Genomic DNA, 19,950 nt, shown 5'->3' with positions numbered 1-19,950 from the left:
AATGCTTATTTAAAAATGGAAAACATGGGCCCTCCCTGGTGGCGCAGCGGGTTAAAGCACAGCACTGAGAATCTAAAGCCGCTTCCGCATGAGTTCGATCCCCGCCTGCCCTGGAGGTGACCACATGGCGTGGCAGACCTCTCCTGACCCGCCCACTGCTCCCCTCAGCAGTGTACTTCGTTGATCTGCTGTTCTGTTTCCCACTCTGTCTCTGGTGAAGCCTGTCACCACCCCTGAGCCTCTGGCCTGTACCCCAGTTCTGTATGAATGAATAAATAAATCTTAAAAAAAAAAAAAAGGAAAACATGAAAATTCAGTAATGACAACTTCTTCCACATTAAGCTATAATAATATAATCCCTATAGCAATCACCAACAGGACAATATGAAAAGATACATCAAAATAAAATCCTGAAAAATGTTCAAGTAACCCACCAAATGACAAGACAAAACAATTAAAAATAGAACAACATAAAATAAAATATTGCATGATATACACCAAAAGCAATGATGTATATACATACATATAACTAGCAGCAGAGATTGGAAAGTTATTTTAAAAATAACCAAATTAAATTATCTACTTAGTTTGAAACTCATTTAAAAGATAATGACATAAGAAGTTACATTCATACTATGAAATACTATTCAGCAATAAAAAATGACGTTGATAGGTGTAACATCTTGACTGGATCACTGGGGCATTACCCCAAATGAAAAAAACTAATGTTAAAGGTCCCATACTGTCTTATTCCATTAATATAATATTTTTATGAAATGAAAAAAAGGTTAATGGTTGTCACATGTCAGGGATGTGAAATGAGGAAGGCTGATGTGACTACAAAGGACAGGACAGGAAACTTCTGCGGCTTTGGAATAGGTCTTTATCTTGATGGCAGTGATGTTTGCAAAAGTGACATGAACTATAAACACACAACTTGTACCAACAACTAATTCCTGGTTTTGACATTTTAGTAAATTAAGAAAGACACAATAATCACTGGAGGATACTGGATGAAGGATAGAGGGAAACTTTGGTATTATTTTTGCATTTCATGTAACAATATTGATGAGTACAAAAAAAAAGCAGATGAGAAAAGGAGTTTTTGCTATATAATCTAAGAAGTCTTAGAACAACCCAGGAGTGTGTGAAGTAGATGAACAGGAAAGCTATTTGTGGTGACAGAAATCAGAACAGTAGTTAGATGGGGGTGGATGGTGGGTGGGTTTTTTTTTTTTTGAACTGGCTTGTCAAACCTTATCAAACTAAACATTTAAGATCTGTACATTTTCTTTTATGTAAGTTACAGTTTAGTAAGAGAGTTAAAGAGAACTAGAATCAATATTCCCAAAATAACATATCCTTTTTACAAGGTTCCTCTTAAAATAGTCTTGTAGCATATGTTTTATTTTTTACTCCAAATATCATGTTAGACATATGATTCTAACTATTTAGAATGAAAGTAGATGAACTAAATATTGCAACATTTAAGTTTGACCTCACTTAAACAAACAGAAATGCCAAATATTATCATTACATTTTAACCCTGACTTAATTTAGGAAATAAAAAGAAGACCAGTTAATTAATCTATATGATATGAATGTAATTACACATTGTCTATTTTTAAATAGGAAAAAGCATGATTTTCTAAGTTTATCTACATCAACTTATTTGTTCAAATGTGCTTTTCTGATTAAATTTCTTCTTTCAGCAAGAATTCTTTGAACGCCTCTATGTCATGTACACCATTGGGTACTCTATCTCTTTTGGTTCTCTGGCTGTGGCTATTCTCATCATTGGCTATTTCAGGTGAGTGAGTCTCACTAGTTACTCAAAGTGAGCGAGTCTCATCACTGGCTACCCCACGTGAGTGAGCCTCATCACTGGTGGATGAGTCTTACCATTAATGACTTCAGGTGACTACTTCCATGAAGGGACAGTTCTGTTTCCTATCCATTAAAGACATTGAGTACCAAGATCTTTGCCTCAATTATCTTCAAAAACACAAGTTTTTGAATTTAGCTTCTTGTTATGTTATTTGACTTCAACAATTTATTTTTTATCAGAAACTGAGGATTATTTTTGTTATTTTAAATACTGAAGCAGTATGAAGCCATAAGCCAGCCAATAGAGCAGTGTTTGTAAAGTGATACAAAGTAAAGGTAAATGAGTTATAAACATGTTTATGATGCAATGATTCATTTAATCAAAATAACTCGATGTCACTAGACAGAAATAAAATTTAAGTACTTCTAGAATGATCTGAAATCATATATAAAGAAATGGTACTTACTGCTTTTTTTAAAATCCATTTTTAAAAAATCCATTTTGTCCAATTCAATTCAATTTAATCTCAACAACACCATGCAAAACATAGTTGTGAGCACTGATCTGGGACAAACCAATGAACAACATATATAGGATATTTATACTTTTGGTGGAACTGGGCTGTGATAGAAATAGCTGACAAAACAATTGCTATACAGTTTGAAAAGTTCTAGGATTCAGGTTGTGTGTAGTAATTTGGGAGGGCAAATTACACAGAAGGGCTATGAGGGGAACTCCCAAATGAAGTAAAATCTCAAATGCTGCATGATTACAAATAAGATTTAAGCAAAAGGAATAGATCTTTCCCTTGACTACAGAGACTGAAGGAAGAGTGTTCCAAACCTAAGTTTAGACTACAAAAGGAGACAATATTACAGGATCCAGAATTTTGGTGTGAGCACTAATGGGTATGAGGCCAGAGGTAGGTGTTTCAGATTGTATCCAGAACTGTGTGTTATATGGAATTTGAGCTTCAGCCTAAGCACAATGGAGGGGCATGGAAGGGTGTTTAAGTGGAGAAGTGCCACGCAAGGCCAGATGCATTGCAAAGCAGAGTGTGAGCTGGTGCGATGCCTGCCTCTCTCTGGTGCCCTGCAGCAACAGGTCCTTCTTAACTTACAATTGATCGATTAGCTGTCGATTTAAAGGAAGAATTGAAGAGAACATCTTAATGCCCCATGATATTGTCATCACTTCACCTACTTTTTTTTTTTTAAAAGATTTATTTATTTATACATACAGAACTGGGATACAGGCCAGAGGTGCAGGGTGGTGAAAGGATTCACCAGAGACAGAGTGGGGAGCAGAACAGGCAGATCGACGAAGCACACTGCTGAGGGGAGCAGCGGGCGGGTCAGGAGAGGTCTGCCCCGCCATGTGGTCACCTCCGGGGCAGGCGGGGATCGAACTCATGCTGCAGTGGCTTTAGCGTCTTAGTGCAGTGCTTTAACCCGCTGCGCCACCAGGGAGGGCCTCACCTACTTTTTTAAGTTTTGATCCTCCCTGTTGTTTTTTACTGGGAATATAATGGGTTTCTGTCTCTGCTTAAGTGTGTGTATACACACACACACACACACACACACACACACACACACACACACACATATATATATAGAGAGAGAGAGAGAGAGAGAGGAGGGGTTTGGGCTCATTTATGTATTTCTTTCCTCATTTATAATTTCTTACCAAATTGAAATACTGAATTTTTTCTTTCCACAGGCGATTGCATTGCACTAGGAATTATATCCACATGCATTTATTTGTGTCTTTCATGCTGAGAGCTGTAAGCATCTTTGTCAAGGACAGAGTAGCCCATACTCACCTTGGAGTGAAGGAACTGCAGTCTTTGCTCATACAGGATGAACTACAGAACTCCATAGAAGCGCCTTCTGTGGATAAGTCACAATATGTGAGTATTTCACCATTTTCTTGCTTCACTGATTTGTATGAGATTACAAATAAGCAAAATTTTATAGTTCACTAATTATGAATTAGCCTGTTTTGACTTATCTCACTGAACTAATTGAAACAGGCAATCAGTTTATAAGATGATGTTTACTACCTCAATTTTCTATCTTAAGTTGTCAGGCCTAATCACTCATAATCTTAGCTTATTAAAAGTGCTCATTTTTTTCCTGAAGAATATTCTGGAATGAAAAATTTGAAAACACATGATTAGCATGGATGTCTAAACTAGCAGCTGTCATGGCTCACCAGCTGCAAAACCAGGAGCTTGGCTTTGTGAATCCATGGTATTTAATTCTTCATTGTATATATAAAGATTTGTTCCAATACAATATTCCATAGTAGTTGACTCTGCTCTTAAATGTCCTGGGGTATATTGTGAATTCAGTTACCCAGTATTTCAGTGAATTAGAAGCATTATCATCATTAAACAACATATCTGGGAAATAGGTGCAATAGATTGTCTTGATGCTGTGAATTAATGTCCTAACTGTATCTTTGCTCTTTGCGTAACTTTGTCATTTATGCTGAATTCTGATTCTAGATGGAGTCTGACTTGTTTTACTCAGTGGAATGAAGTAGGAGTAATAGTGTACTGATGGAGGGTAGACCTCTGGTAGTAAGCTTAGCCAAGATTATCTGAACATGTTTGAGGTCATTAAATTTTGGCTCATAAGAAAAACCAGAATAAATTCATGGTAGAATGATGGTTATCCCTTTTTAATGTTTTTCTGTACTTTTCTAATATTCTCTGATGATTATGTATTATTTTCATAAACAGGAACATTTAAGAAAAAGTCATTTTTAAGCAAAAAATTTTACTTTAAAAATAGAAACACATCCAGTCTTAAAAATGCTATGTTAATGTACCTTTGTTCTGGTCTGTTCTGTTTCAATCACTTTGGCCTTCCTATTTACAAGACACATATTGATGATAAAAAAGAAATAGAAAACTGCATTTTGGTGGTCTAATGTTGGCATCTAGTTCAAGCAGGAACTCTAATATGCAATTCTGGTTGATTTGTAACAGATTGGGTGCAAGATTGCTGTTGTGATGTTTATTTACTTCTTGGCTACAAACTACTATTGGATCTTGGTGGAAGGACTCTACCTGCATAGTCTAATCTTTATGGCTTTCTTTTCTGACACCAAATACCTGTGGGGCTTCACCCTGATAGGCTGGGGTAAGGCATTTATGTCTCCTTTTCAACTGGATTTTGGATTTTAGGGCTTTCTGTCATGTCTATCATTAGCATTCTATCAGCCATTTTCCAGAAACAATCCTTTCCCCATCTTATCATTATCCCATCTTCCTTCGCTTTCATTGCTCACTGAGAAAAACTGTTAAGTTCCAAGTCTATATTCCTCCCAGTAGCAACAAACTTTCTATGACAAAATCACAGCTAGTATTTGTAGGCCAGATTCTTGAGAGGATTTTTCAGTGGAATTTAAGTTAATAATGTTAGCTCTAAACATTTAGAACTGCTCTGTTTATGTCATATGTCAATATCTTGATTCAGCAGTAATTTCACCTAAAAATTTTAATTTTTGAATTTCTAAGCTATAAAGATATAGCTTTGCTTTGCATTTCTAGGTTGTGTGATAGAAATAAATTTATAGCACCATGTTGACTGCATTTAGCAATGCCAATTACATTGTGCAGAATTATTTTGGAAGGAAGCAATCCAAATTACTTTGGGCATAAGTAATTAAAAAAGGGAATATTTAGCTCACAATACAAAAATGCCTTATCAGTACTAGGGGGATTAGTGAACTAGACACTAACTCAACATAACAAGAACAGGATGATCTTTGTTATAATTTAAAAGTAATTGGAACTCATATGTAGTTAAAATTAAGAAATTTCACAATTAATTGCAAATCAAAATTGCTGTTTCAATATCCAGATTATGAAGTACTAAGCATAGGCAAGAAATTGAGTGACTCAAGATTAAATTAGATTTTTTCCCCCTCTAAAGAAGAATATTCCTTTGCTTACTCTGCTTTAATATTGTTTTAATATTTGAAAAGGTGAAGTAAGTAACATTAAATTTCCTGCAGCTAGTTGTTAACCTCTAAGAAGACAGTCAATTTATTATAACACTTCATTTATTATGAAATATTAATTGTAATGAATAAAGTTTTATTTCTAAAGAGCTTGTCTGCTTTCTCTCCCTTATTTCTGATAGTTTACTGAAAATAAAAGATACATATTTTTAGGGTGTTTGGAAATTTCCTCGAGTTTTTCTAAACCATCAGATACTTAGCAGGATATTTTGCTAGAATAATTCATAGTGAATCATCTAATTTCATACTTTCAATGCTGCAACTTACAGTCTTGACTAGAAAAAAGAAGTCGTTTGGATGCTTTGTTATTCAGTTGGAGCCAATCATTATAACTTGAAGCTCTCTTCAGCTGGGTAAATCCTCTGAATTATATGTTCACTTTGTAGTGATAATTATTTGTAGTGATATTACTTACATTGATGTCTCTGGTTCTTAGCAATAAATTGGAAGGGAAAGGAATTATAATCTGAAGACGATAAGGTACTGCACGTAATTGAAGACAAAAATTTGAAAAAGGCTATTTACACATCTTGATTGTAAAACAGGGTATACAGAAGAGTAAAGACAGATACTAATGATGACTGTTTTTCTTATTTTTCAATCAACTACATTATTAGTTTTCCCTACCCAATTTATGAGAAAATTGGGCTCTTTATATTTTGTTCCATTCTGCACTTTCACCTACACAATTTTCTATATAACCATATACTTAAAAGACATCAGTCTTGTTCCTTTATCCTTATTGAATGTACCTCTGTATTAGCAGCCATTCTTAATTTTCAACATGAGATGCCACATATACAAATTATTATATAAAAACACCTACTCTGATTATACCATTGGACAGTATCCCTTTTATCAAGCTTTAACATTCTATCTTCTCTAAAAATTAACCAGGAAAAGAGACGCAACTTCCAGATTTGTTATCTCTGCATAAAATGATCTCAATCCAGCAAACTTGGCAGCAAATAGAATTGAAATACAAAGGTGTGTGTTAAAGTCCTCCCACACAAGTTTGTTCCTAGGGATTATTTTGTTTGCTCCTTTTGATCTTGTATATTGTATTCAAAATATGTAACTTGTAAAATTTATTCTTAGAATTATGATAATAATCCTACAGAATGAGAAATATTCATTATTGACTTCAAGCAAAATCTAAAAATCTAGAAAAATTATTTCTCCCTTCCCTTGATTTTACTGCCATTAAAAATCCTCTTAAGGGCCCTCCCTGGTGGCACAGCGGATTAAAGCACAGCACTAAGAAGCTAAGGCCACTTCTGCATGAGTTCGATTCCCGTCTGCCCCGGAGGTGACCACATGGTGTGGCAGACCTCTCCTGACCCGCCCGCTGCTCCCCTCAGCAGTGTACTTCATGGATCTAACTGTTCTGCTCCCCACTCTCTCTCTGGTGAATCTTCTCACCCTCCGCATCTCTGGCCTGTACCCCAGTTCTGTAAGAATAAATAAATAAATCTTTAAAAAAATCCTCTTAAAATTAAAATTTATTGAAGCCACTAGAGTCATAAAAAAAACCCTGTGTATATTGACTCTATTTTATAATAAATAAGGAACTTGGTTCTCTCTGCTTATGACTTTTCCCAGACTTTAAAAATCTGGAATTTATTCCTAAGCATTTTAAGTTATATGGATGATTACTTGTTTAAAATAAAATACATTATAGTTAACTTTACATTCACCTTTATGATAACTTCACATATTTAGCTCTCTGGGCTCACTTGGCTTCAAGATACCACCTTTTCTACACCAACTGTATTGACAGTATTTAATTCAGTAAACATTTATTTTCTATTCCATTGTAGCTTTTCTGCTTCATATTTTTACAGTTTTATAGTGCTTTACTCTGTTCTCCCAGCCTAATTCTGAAATATTTCTATTAGCTTTTTTTTAAAAAAAGATTTTTTTAGCATCCCCTAGTAATCCTGTCTCAGGAGGAGGTAGCTCCTCTAAAGTTTCATAAATAGACACTCCCCTTTGTGACAACAGAAGGTGTTCAAAGGGTCTGCAGTTTTCCTAAAAGAGAGGTACACTCATTTATCTTGGCTTTATGGCCCTATGAGAGTTGAGACTATTCTGTGAAAATCATCTAGAGGGGCTTCAAGTCTCCTTAAAGAATGAAATGGCAGCTGACGGGGTTTGAATTCTTGCAGCCTGCTGACAACAGAGTAGGAACGGGAGGCAGAGCCTGGAAATTCATGTCCAAGCTGTCAACAGAGATTGCCTTTCAAAGGAAGTCATATTTCTGGTTAGTAGGGTTTTGTATGTCTGCAGTCAATCTGGGGTCCATGTCATCATGGGTCTCTAATTTTTACTATCAGTTGTCACTTTATGATTGGGCTATGCCTTTATAATACCTACAACAGCTTTGCAAGAGGAGGGGAAGGCAGAGTAAAACTTCTCTGAAGACTTTGAGAGTCTAAAACAAGATAAAACTACACAGACTAAGATGAGATCCAATCTCCTTTCTTCAGAATATCTCTGTTTAATGCATGGGCTACTGCATTAGTTTTTAATTCAAGAATGTGTTTAGTTGTTAATTTTTTTTTTTGGGCCACTATTAGCTAATTGAACCTCTCATTTCAAGAGAGTAGTAAGGGAGCCACTTGAAAACCCAAACTTACTTAGGCTGAGACCAGAAATTTTCTCTCTCTAAGTCATTTATTAGTACTGAGTTATGAAAAGAACTCAGCTCTTCAGGTAAATGCATATATTGAGTAACATTAAAGTTTATATCAAATTTACTTAAATTAAAATTTAAAGCAACATCGAAACTGCAACTTTTCCCCTTGACCTTATGACAGTGTTCTCAATTATGTAATAATCATAGCATTATGTAATAATGCTATGATTGGTGATCAGCAATCCTTAAAGAACCCCAAAAATGTCCCAATTCTTCATTCTTCCTCAGTTGCCTCTATGTTAGTCTTGTCATCCTTCCAAGAGAATGAGAATAGCAATTTTTAGTAAGACATGGTGACTAATGTATTTGTTGCAATTATCATCAAAAACATAATTCCAACTTAAGTGCCATTAATCAGTGTGTCTAGAACACCATTCAGGAAATTGTCAGATCAGGAGATTATAAAGGAAGCAGAAGATAAAGATCTGGAAATGAGAAAATGTAATGTTTTAATCAAAGGCAAATAGACACTCTTTTAAGATGGCTGAGACAGCACAACAGTCAAAAGCTCTCTGCCACCTTTCTGAACTGTCCTGCCAGAAGGAGCCAGGTTCTTTCTATTTCTAGTAACTTTTTGTGTTTTCTTTGTAGTGCTAATTATAAATGAAGCCTTACAATTAATTTTGCCTCTTTTACCAGAGCATATTTCAGGAAAACAGGGATATTGTTAAGCTGTTCTTTTTTCCCCCCATCTTCTGAGCCTAGGCCAACCCTTGATACATATCTAGGTATGTAGTTGATATTTAATTGATGTATGTTTGGATGGATGGATGGATGGATGGATAGATAGATATAGATGGACAGACAGACAGAACCTATGAAATAATGACACAGTAAGGTTTAGGTTAAATTCAGTTAGATGATCAGTAAGGAGACCAAAGAAATTCTCTATTGTAGGATATTATCTTTCAGTTTTTTCTTTGAAATTTAATCATCTGAATCTACTTATTCATTTTTTTTGCTAAGAAAGTATTTAAAAATGTATTTTTAAAGATACAGATTTAATATTGTATTTAATAAAAAGAGTTCTAAGTTAAAATGTGTTTTTCTTCTTTTCTTAGGTAATAGCCTTTGTAATGCTTTCATTGTGATTTTCTCTTTCCTTAAGTCTCATTCATAAATCCACATAATGAAAAGTTACCTGTTAAGTCCTTTGGTCCTCTGTTGTAATGTTCCATAAAAGTTATGGTTTATGATTTTGTGTGTTCCTGATACACAGTCTGTTAACGATAGCATGACTTGAACATTTAGTCTTTAGTGGAGACAAAAGACTAGTGGAATGTTAGTGTCATTGATTAGATATTGGAAGACCACAGGTGTTTAATATTTAAGAAGGACACGTATCACATTTGATCATCAAACCAACACAGTGGCTACCCTTCACTAACTTATTAGTGCCGGCAAATATATCTGTCTTAAGTCAATAAGCGCAAAACAATGATCAACACAAAATTGATCAATAATTCCAGATTTTATAACTCACAGCCTCTTTCTGCTTTCCACTTTAAAAAAAAAAGTTCTCATTTTAAAAAACGAGTGCTCCCCTGCACTTGCCCACAAGTCCTCTTATTGCTTCACTCCTTTTTGAGAGCATGTAGCTGTTGGTGTGCAAGAGTCTCGTGGAATGTACCAGCTATTGCTGCTTCTGGCCTCACGAGCTTCAGTCCCCTCAAATATGGCCTGAGCCTCCATCCCTCAAATGGAAACCAGGCCAATCTTCCTCTTCAGATTTTGGGGGACAAATAACATCAGTATACTTGGTACTCGGCTCCAATGGCCACAATGAAAAGTTAATGGACTTTTCTTGTTTATATATCAACATTCTTCCTGTCTGTTCCTCATTCTCAATTTTTATATTTGTGTGTGGTTAGTATAGGGAACAGAATCCCTTCACCTTCAAAGAAAGACGGCCTCTGACTCCTTTTCTGTCTGCAGGGTTCCCAGCAGTGTTTGTTGCCGTGTGGGCTGTGGCACGAGCAACGATGGCTGATGCAAGGTGAGTGAAGACGAGGTTGAGAGAGAACCCAAGGTTTTTTTTCATGGTTCCGATCTCCTGTGTATTTTCACCGGTGCAGCTGTTGTTGATGACACTGCCTTGTAGGGATGTCACGTGGGAAATGACCTTGATGTAATGTAGCTTAAGAAAAGCCCCATACATTTCCAGCCCCATACTTTACTTCAGACATCATTTTGTCTGCTATGAAGTGAAAAAAGAAAGTAAAAAGCACTTCTGAGAACACCTCCTCTCTATAAGGAAAAATCCACTGTTTAACAAAATTCGAATCCCACAGGCCATTTTAGGTCTGCTTTCCTATTACTGGCTTCTGACCTTCCCTCACTTCTAGAACTTATTGGCTTTGTGTTTTACTTGGCTTTGTCTCTCTATGCTATTAGAATTTGTTATCTCCATGGCTATTATTGCTGTTTCCAGGTGATGCTGGAAGACTTGCAGTGCGTGCTACTTGATTGCTCTGGAAGAGAGTGTTGTGTCAGTGAGGAGATTCTCAGTAATGCTACAATAATTATGTCCTTAGATGTGTAACCATTTAATTTAGATTTGGTAGGACCTAAGACATTTTCGGGTCCAGTTCCCTCACTTTTGAGAGGAATGAGATCTAGAGATAATCAGCTTACACCTTCAAAACCTTTCAGCTGACCTGAGCACATTTTGGTTTTGACTTATTCATCCATTCAACAGCTCTTCCAGGCCCTGAGTGAAGAAAGGAAGCAAATATATTAACAATATGTTTTATAAAATTAGATAATTAGCGTGTTTTCTTTCTTAATAATCATAAATAAAGTCATAAACCATTACTAGTCATAGTCACTGAAAAAAAAAGAAATACATTTATTGTTTTTGAGGCAAAGAATCCATTATGCATTTATTTTGACAAATATGACTGACACTAAATTATGCTCTAAAATACTGAATTAATGTAAATACGTGGAGACACTACAATGAATGTCAATGAGCCAAAGAAAGAAGACTGTCAAAATCTATTACCAAATTTCAGAGAAAATTTATGGAATCCAAGAGTCCTCTAGCTGGTGAATGTTAGATTATATTTGTACAGTATGTACTACTTTCTTTATAGGAGAAGCCTTTAGGGTAATGTGGTAGTTATTCTGTACTATCAGTAGCACTATTTCATCTTTCTTATCTGGTTGAGTAATGTGAAAATAGATGCATACAAATAATGCTAGAGAATGTTCGATAATGTGCAGGTGTAAGACTTCCCTATCGCACTATGGTGGTGGACTGTGGGTGCTGTGGTGGGTGTACTAGACACAGGGGAAGGAGCGGGATGCCACATAGCAAAATACAAGTAACTATAGAAACAGACATTAGCCAATAAAAATGACAAATTCCATGCCTTACACTTACATGTTCAGACTTCAGTCCATTGACTGCACATTTCAGTGACTGGATGGGATTTGCACTTTTGTCTAGAGGAGAGGGTGGTTTAATGTGGTACTTCCTCTCAGTGGGATGCAGGAGGAAAAAAAGAAAAGCACATTGCTCTAAGGGGTAGTTGCACAAAAGAGTACATATTATATATACATATTTTTGTAAAATTGAGGAAAATAAGAACATTTGTATTTGTTTGTATATGCCTAAGGGAACACAGTAAAATAATAAAAGATAAAACAATGAAAGATGTTACCCTAAGAGAGAAAGGAATTTGGGGAGGACTAAGATTATTACATGTCCCTTTTTCTATTAGCTTGATTTTTGTTGCATATATAAAATACTAAACTTTGAACTCAAAGTTTATTAATTATTAAAGTTTGAAAATATATAGTTATTAGATATGTATCTTTAAGCAATAGGTGACTGGTATATCTTGTCTATTAGTTAGAACGTAATTTCTTAAAAAATTTATCACCTTGAACTAAAAAATTGGTATAGCCATACAGTTTCCTTTTTGGATAAAGTTTTTGTTGCCACAGTTAATACTGGATTTTTTTTTTTAAGGAAGAAAACAAATGGAAGATTTTTATTTATGTATCTTTAAAAACTGTTAAAAGTGTAGCATGAAAATTTTAAGTAACACTTATTTTTATCAACTCTGTGTTATCTATTGCAGTATAAAATCTTTACCACAAATCAGTTTGGGTGAGGTTGAATCACTTATTATTATTATTTTTTTTTACAAAAGTTTATTTTTACATCATTTTGTACATTTTTTTTTCCATCTCAATTGTAATCCCCGCGGGTTTCCCGTCACCAAGTCACCCATGTGCCATCACCATAATCCCGTGCATTTCCCTCCCCCCACCCCGTTTTTGATCCCATTCCCCACTCCACCCCCACAAAATGTCTCTGGTATATGGTTGTTCATTATTTTGGTTATTTTCCACCTGGTCCATTATACTCCTGCTATGAGTGAAACCATCCGGTATTTTTCTTTCTCTTTCTGGCTTATCTCACTAAGCATGATCTTTTCCAGCTCCATCCAAGTTGCTGCAAAAGACATGTGTTTCTCTTTTTTGGTTGCTGAGTAATATTCCATTGTATATATGTACCACATCTTTCTAATCCAGTCATCTACTTTTGGGCATTTGGGCTGCTTCCATGTTTTTCCAATTGTAAATAAAGCAGCAATAAACATGGGGGTACAAGTATCTTTTTCAATCAGTGTTTTTGTGTCTTTTGGGTAGATACCTAGGAGTGGGATTGCTGGGTCGTAGGGAAGCTCCATGTTTAGCAGTTTGAGAAACCTCCAAACAGTTTTTCATGTGGTTGTACTAGTTTGCATTCCCACCAGCAATGCAGGAGAGTTCCTTTTTCTCCACATCCTCGCCAACATTTGTTGTTGCTAGTTGTTTGAAGATGTGCCATTCTCACTGGGGTGAGGTGGTATCTCATTGTGGTTTTAATTTGCATCTCCCTTATTACGAGTGATGTTGAGCATTTTTTCATATGCCTGTTAGCCATCTGCATTTCTTCTTTGGAGAAGTGTCTTTTTAGCTCTACTGCCCATTTTTTGATGGGGTTGTTTATTTTTGTTGAGTTTCCTCAGTTCTCCGTATATTTTTGTGATCAGTCCTTTATCGCTACTTTTGTGTGAGAAAATGTTTTCCCAATTAGTGATCTGTCTGTTTGTTTTTTGTAATGTCTCTTTTGCTGTACAGAAGCTCTTTAACTTGATATAGTCCCATCTATTTATCTTTGCCTTCACTATTGTGGCGTTGGGTGCTCTGTCTTTAAAGATGTCGCTGAATCACTTATTTTTAATTCAACTCAATTTAACTAATATTTACTGATTAACTACTGGTTATGTACTGTTCTAGGTAACTATCATACATCAGAAATCAGAAACAACAACATTACTGCCCCTGTAGAATTTAAATTGTTGAGGCATGGGAAGAAAGTAGAAATACACAACAACTAGGCATATTATATAATACTTTTACTATGCTACTAAAGACTGTCTTTTTAAAATTAAGGATAAGATTGCAAGTCATGTAAATACAAAATGATTGCCTGTCAAATATTTTTCATCCCATTAATTAATGAAGGAACTAGTAAGACATTATAACTGGTTCAAAGAATAAATAAACAAATCCAATGTTTATATTTAGTAAAATTAACACTAAAACAAATTTAAAAATATGTGTGAACTGGTCTATATTTGTGGAGTACTAATCAATAATATTCCACCAAATACACTAATTTTCATTTCTATGAATAAGAATCATTTGCTTTCTGTGTTCTATTGCATTTCTATCAACAAAATATATTTGCATTATTGTCAAGTTTTCATTGCATTTCTGTAGATAAGAATGATTTGCAAAAAGAAATGATTTCCATTACTGTCAGTATACTAGGACTGAAGAGTTATAAAATAGATTGTTGTAATTTATGAAAGTGACAGGACTTTTTCTATCAACACATTTTAATTATTATGACTTATTCCAGAGTTAATAAAAATAAAATATCCATCATACCACACTTAGAAAAGTATAATTTTTTGTGTGGTTTTGGAAACAGTCTTGTTTTATATTACTATAAAAATATTCAATAATATTCATAATTTTGGGCTTATCCTCAAATGTTAGCTAATAGTATGGAAACTAGGATCAATTATATTATTCTTTTTTTCACTGGTTTGGACATTTTATGAGGTTAGTTTTTTGGCGTATTTGTTTATTAAAAGCTTGGGGCTGGAGTTTTTTCATAAAACTTAAAAGGCTATTTTGTCTCGCTGCCTATTTATTTTACCAATTTATTCATGGAAGTTGTTTTTCATGTCTCAGATGCTGGGAACTTAGTGCTGGAGACTTCAAGTGGATTTATCAAGCTCCCATCTTAGCAGCTATAGGGGTGAGTTAAAAGACTGGATAGGTTTTTTTTTTTTTTTTTAAGGATAAAAATTAAACTACTGGTACAACCTACAGACAGTTTGTGTGTCACTTTGTTCTACAAAGATTAGGAAAGTCTTATATTACAGCAAGAATTACTATAATAATCTGGGTCAGACCCTTAGTCATGGTAGACAGTGAGAACAAAAACATGCAACTTCCCCTTCATCAGCCAGCGCTGGGAACAGTTTGGAAGCTGGGGCTTCCAGATGTTTACAAATACTTACATGTTCAAGCAATTGGATGGTCCTAGAAGTTCTCTACCCCCTTTTACTCGTATTTATATTTCCTCTTTAGTATTCTGATCACCTCGTTGAAGGTCAGAGGAGGAAAAGAGGACATGAGCAGAAGAGAGAAATTACTGGGAGAACAATAGTAGATTCATTTTGAAGCAATGCTTAAAGTACTTCTGTGGGTACTTTCGACAAGGAGTTAAGAGATGAGAACAATAAAGGAATCTTTTTTAATATATAACAACATAAATTTCGACACTTGATGGATTCTGTCAGGTTGTCACTATGGCATCGACAAAGCTCACATTCAGCATACCTATTTGCATTGAACAGAGGGGTTCAGGCTTTCACTCTTTATGATCCCGGACCTGGAGATCTTTTCTTTTTCTTTATTTTGGGTCCCTTTACTGATTGTTGAGCCCCTCAGGTATGAAAAGGCTTATGCTACCAAAAACCTGCCCTCCAATCCCCATTAAAGCCAGAACTTGTCTGGGTCGTAGCTGTACCCACTATGCTAAGGGCCTTTTCTCCCTCCTTCTCCTGCCACTCCCTCCTCTCCCCTCCCCTACTTTTTTTTTTAATTGAAGTAACATTGGTTTATAACAGTATATGGGTTTTAGGTGTAGAGCATTATAATATCTATATATACTACATTATGATCACCACCCAAATTTTAGCTTTCTTCTACCACTATGAAACTAATCCCCTTTACTTGATTCACCTGCCACCCTTTTTCTCTGGCAACAACCAATCTGTTGTCTGTATGTAAGAGTTTGGCTTTTTGGCTTTATTTTGTTTTTCTTTACATTCCACATTTGAGTGCAATCATATGGTTTTTGTCTTTCTCAAGTTGACTTATTTCACCCTAGCTTAATCTCCACAAGTTCCAACCATGTTGCAAATGACAAGATTTCCTTTTTTTTAGGTAAATAGTATTCCATGGTGTATATATGCCATAATCTTTGTGGGTATTTAGATTCTTTCCAAATCTCAGCTATAGTGAATTCTGAATGAATTACATGTATCTTTTTAAATGAGTGTTTTCATATTCTTTGGGTATATACCCAGAATTGAAATAGATGGGCTACATAGCCTTTCCTACTTAATTTTTATGAACTCTCCACACTACTTTTTAAGGTAACTGTTGCCAGTTTACATTCTACTGCCTTTCTTTTCTTATACAGAATCTTACTTGCCTCTAAAACAACTTTACATATTTCACTCCATATTTTTCACATATTATACACTAACTCTGATTGCCCTAAAGTCGAGACAGACACTGTGAATTAATTTTTTAAAAAAGGCATTTGGTTAGATTTATATTATCTTTCTAATCTGCTCTAGAACTTCATCAGAACTTTGGTTTGGGAATTCCCTGGTAAATCATCCTTGGTATTTTTAGTTTTTTGTGCTACTGAAATGTTTTTTATCTTTGTGTCTTCATGAGACAAAATCAAGAATTACTACATTTCTAAGATTTTTATCTCAGATTCCCTCACTAATATTTATGGAATGTGTAACATTTATTCTTTGATTACAAAGACAGTTTATGTATATTTTTGTAAACATCTTAAAGACTAACTAACTCTTTGTAACATTATTTTCTCTTTCAGCTGAATTTTATTCTGTTTCTGAATACAGTTAGAGTTCTGGCTACCAAAATTTGGGAGACCAATGCAGTTGGGCATGATACAAGAAAGCAATACAGGTAATTTCAGGACAGCTGGCCATATGAGAAACAATTTTGGTTACTATTTAGACAAAATATTAGATGTCAGTTCTCTGAAATATCTCTAAGAGATTAAATTTAGAAATGTATATTGTTTACATTTTGTGATTTACTGGAAAAGCATATAAATACACACACACACACACACACACAAACATACATATTTGAAGTTTATATATAACTCAAAGCCTTCAGGATGTGCTTGATTGTAAGATTTTTTTTTTAGTTTGTTCTTGGGAAATTGGAAAATTTAATTTGTTCTTGGAAAATTTCCCCCAAGCTATGTGATCTACAATAAAATTTCATGCTGATGATCATGGAAGACAATTTTATCTATATTCTTTAAATATGTCATAATTGAAATAAATGAATAAAATGGATTTTCTGTATTGATTGTTTCCATTCTTTTCATCATTATTTGATTAGAATGTTCTTCATTATTTGATTAGAATGAATTAAAATGCCATGAAGCAAGTCACCATGTCCTCCCCAGATGTGCATTAGTGGAAGGAGAGTACCTGCCAGTCAGGATTCAGGACATGTACTTCCCAAGAAAAATTGAAGGATTTGTTAGAACAAGGAAATCCAATGTTTGTCCAATGCTTCTTGAATAAAAATGACTTCCGGTAGAATTTTTGAATTGAGTTGGTGGTAGATAACTTATGATATGGGGTTAAGAGTAACATTGGGAAAAAACCCTGTAAACTACAGGGGAAACTATCAATGTGAGTAGAGCAGATGGTCCTGAACACATAGATGTAGTGCTTTGCTACTAGTAAGAGGCAAGGGAGACTGAAGAGGATGAGATGGAGCAAATGAGTAAATCCAAGTGCTTCAATTAGGCATTTCCATATGCTTTTGTGGGACATTCCCATACACTCCAGGTCCTGGAATTGGAGTTAATTGGAAAGTAAGAGTGATAGTAGGACATGAGTGTAGGCGGAAGATCATCCCTAGTGAAACCTTAGAATGTTGGTGTCCTTTTTGACTACTGTGCCCCATTCTCTTATTTTGGAGATAAGGAAGCTAAATTACTACACACATGAAACTAATGGCAAATCTGGAAACTGAATCTAGTTCTCTTTAGTCTTAGTTCAATGTGATCTTTATTTACTACACAGTTTATTTCCAATAAGAAAAATTAGTTAATAGTGAATAAGTAAAGAGGAAAGATTAGTGAGAAAGGAGGGAGGTTATTATTGTTGAAGATGATCAGGGAATAAATGGATTCATTGAGAGAAAGAGATATTTGAGTGGTGAGAAAGAAGAAGCCAGACTTGACAGATTCTTAGATATAAAGACTAAAAAAGTAACAATGGAACCCGAGAAACACTCCAAACAGAAAATGATGTGTTTGGGTTATACTATTACTGCAAAATGAATGACCACAAATTCTGAGACTCAAAAGAGTATACATTTATTGCCTGATCTTTGTAGATCAGGAATCTTAGCTGAGTCTTCTGATCTATAGTCTCTTACAAGACTGCAATTCAGATTTCAGCCAGGGTTGTGGTCTTATCTGATGGTTGGGCTGGGGAAGAAGTCACTTTCCAGCCCCCATGATTCTTGACAAGATTTAGTGCCTTGTTAGCTGTTGGCCACATGACAACTTTCCTTGACACTTAAGCCTCTCAGTAAAGCAACATACTTTATGGCAACTTACTTCATCAAATCAAACAAGGGAAGCTCTGTAGTAAGATGATCATTACAGCCTTATGCAATGTAATCACAGAAATAACATCCCATCATCTTAGTCATAATCTTTTATAGTTAGAAGCAAGTCCCAGGTCCTATCCACACCCAAGGGGGAGAATTTTAACATGGATATAAATCATTTCCAGAACGTGAAACTTTGAGAGCCATTTTAGAGTCAACCCATCACTTCGGAAAATCTACAATTCCTCTAAATACACAAGAAGATATATATGAAGAGGTAGTAAAGGAAAATAAAGTCAAATTGCTTATTTGAAAAAAAATTAGTCAAGAGCTATACAATTTGAAATATTTAGAGAAGGCAAGAGATATTGACCTGATGTAGCTCATAAAAAAAAAAAAAAGTGAAATGAGAAACAGAGAACCAAATATGCAAACAAAAAAGGTAGTATATGATTTTAAAAAATGAACAAAGCAAGTCAAAATGCTGCCTGAGAAAGTGAAGATAGTGAATGTAGATGTAAGTGATGCTTCTTTAGGTCTCAAACAAAGAAGTTAAAAGACTTAGGACAGAGGCAAATATCACAATTTTTTGAAAAAAAAAATATCCTGTAAGCAAGAGATCACACTTGAAATTAGAGATTTGGGGAAAATATTCATGGGAAGTGAGAACAGCTACCTGAATTTGCATAAAAATGACAGGAAGTGGAGGCAAAGAAAAGAAATTTGTGTGTGTGGGGAGGACACAGTGGTCTAGAGTGGTGGAGAATGGGTGAGGGGTGGTGGGTGCACTAAGGGGGTGATTCCTGATGGGGTCTCCAATAATACCTCAGTTAAAAAAAAAAAAAAAAGGAAGGGTGGATGGAAGAAGTGTGTGTGGGGTGGGGGGGAAGAGAGAAAGAGAAATTTACAGAAACTGGGATCCAAAGAGATCAGTAAGAGTCCCTGAGAACTCTGCTAAGTTTTATTTTTTTCCCAGCAAAATGTCTCTTTGAAAAGGCCATCTAATTGGTGAAAAGACTTGCTCTTCTCTTTCAGGAAACTTGCCAAATCCACACTGGTCTTGGTGCTGGTCTTTGGGGTGCATTATATCGTGTTTGTGTGCCTGCCCCACTCCTTCTCTGGGCTTGGATGGGAAATCCGGATGCACTGTGAGCTCTTCTTCAACTCCTTTCAGGTAGGGAGTGCCAGCTAGAGTCTTGCGCTTCTTGTATTTTTCCTTCCTTTCTCAGTGTTCTCTGACCACAATAGCCACAAAGAAGCAGTGTTTGTGGTTCTCAAGTGCCTGTGTTTTCCCACCTGGACAGGTCAGGTAACTTCTGACCACAGGAGGAGCTAAGTCTCACAGGCAATTTCTAAAAATGAGTGCAAAGAAAAGAGAGTTAGGGGGTGTGAGGGATGATGGTTGTTG

The 19,950-nt window shown here is 35.3% G+C and overlaps 1 protein-coding gene across 1 annotated transcript in view; it reads left to right on the top strand.

Moving 5' to 3' along the window:
- Positions 1 to 19,950, top strand: part of PTH2R (parathyroid hormone 2 receptor) — a 47,841-nt gene that overhangs the window by 24,992 nt on the left and 2,899 nt on the right. Inside the window, exons 5-11 of the mRNA XM_004674340.1 lie at positions 1,713 to 1,810; positions 3,548 to 3,737; positions 4,824 to 4,977; positions 10,494 to 10,554; positions 14,820 to 14,886; positions 16,771 to 16,865; positions 19,578 to 19,716. Of these exons, the coding sequence (XP_004674397.1) occupies positions 1,713 to 1,810; positions 3,548 to 3,737; positions 4,824 to 4,977; positions 10,494 to 10,554; positions 14,820 to 14,886; positions 16,771 to 16,865; positions 19,578 to 19,716 (804 nt within the window). The remainder of the gene's footprint in view (positions 1 to 1,712; positions 1,811 to 3,547; positions 3,738 to 4,823; positions 4,978 to 10,493; positions 10,555 to 14,819; positions 14,887 to 16,770; positions 16,866 to 19,577; positions 19,717 to 19,950) is intronic.

The sequence above is a fragment of the Condylura cristata genome, unplaced genomic scaffold, assembly GCF_000260355.1.
Source record: "Condylura cristata isolate star-nosed mole 26May11 unplaced genomic scaffold, ConCri1.0 scaffold00002, whole genome shotgun sequence".
NCBI classification, from domain to species: Eukaryota; Metazoa; Chordata; class Mammalia; order Eulipotyphla; family Talpidae; genus Condylura; species Condylura cristata.
The sequence above is the reverse complement of the archived record's forward strand: the minus strand, read 5'-3'. Positions and strand labels throughout refer to the sequence as shown.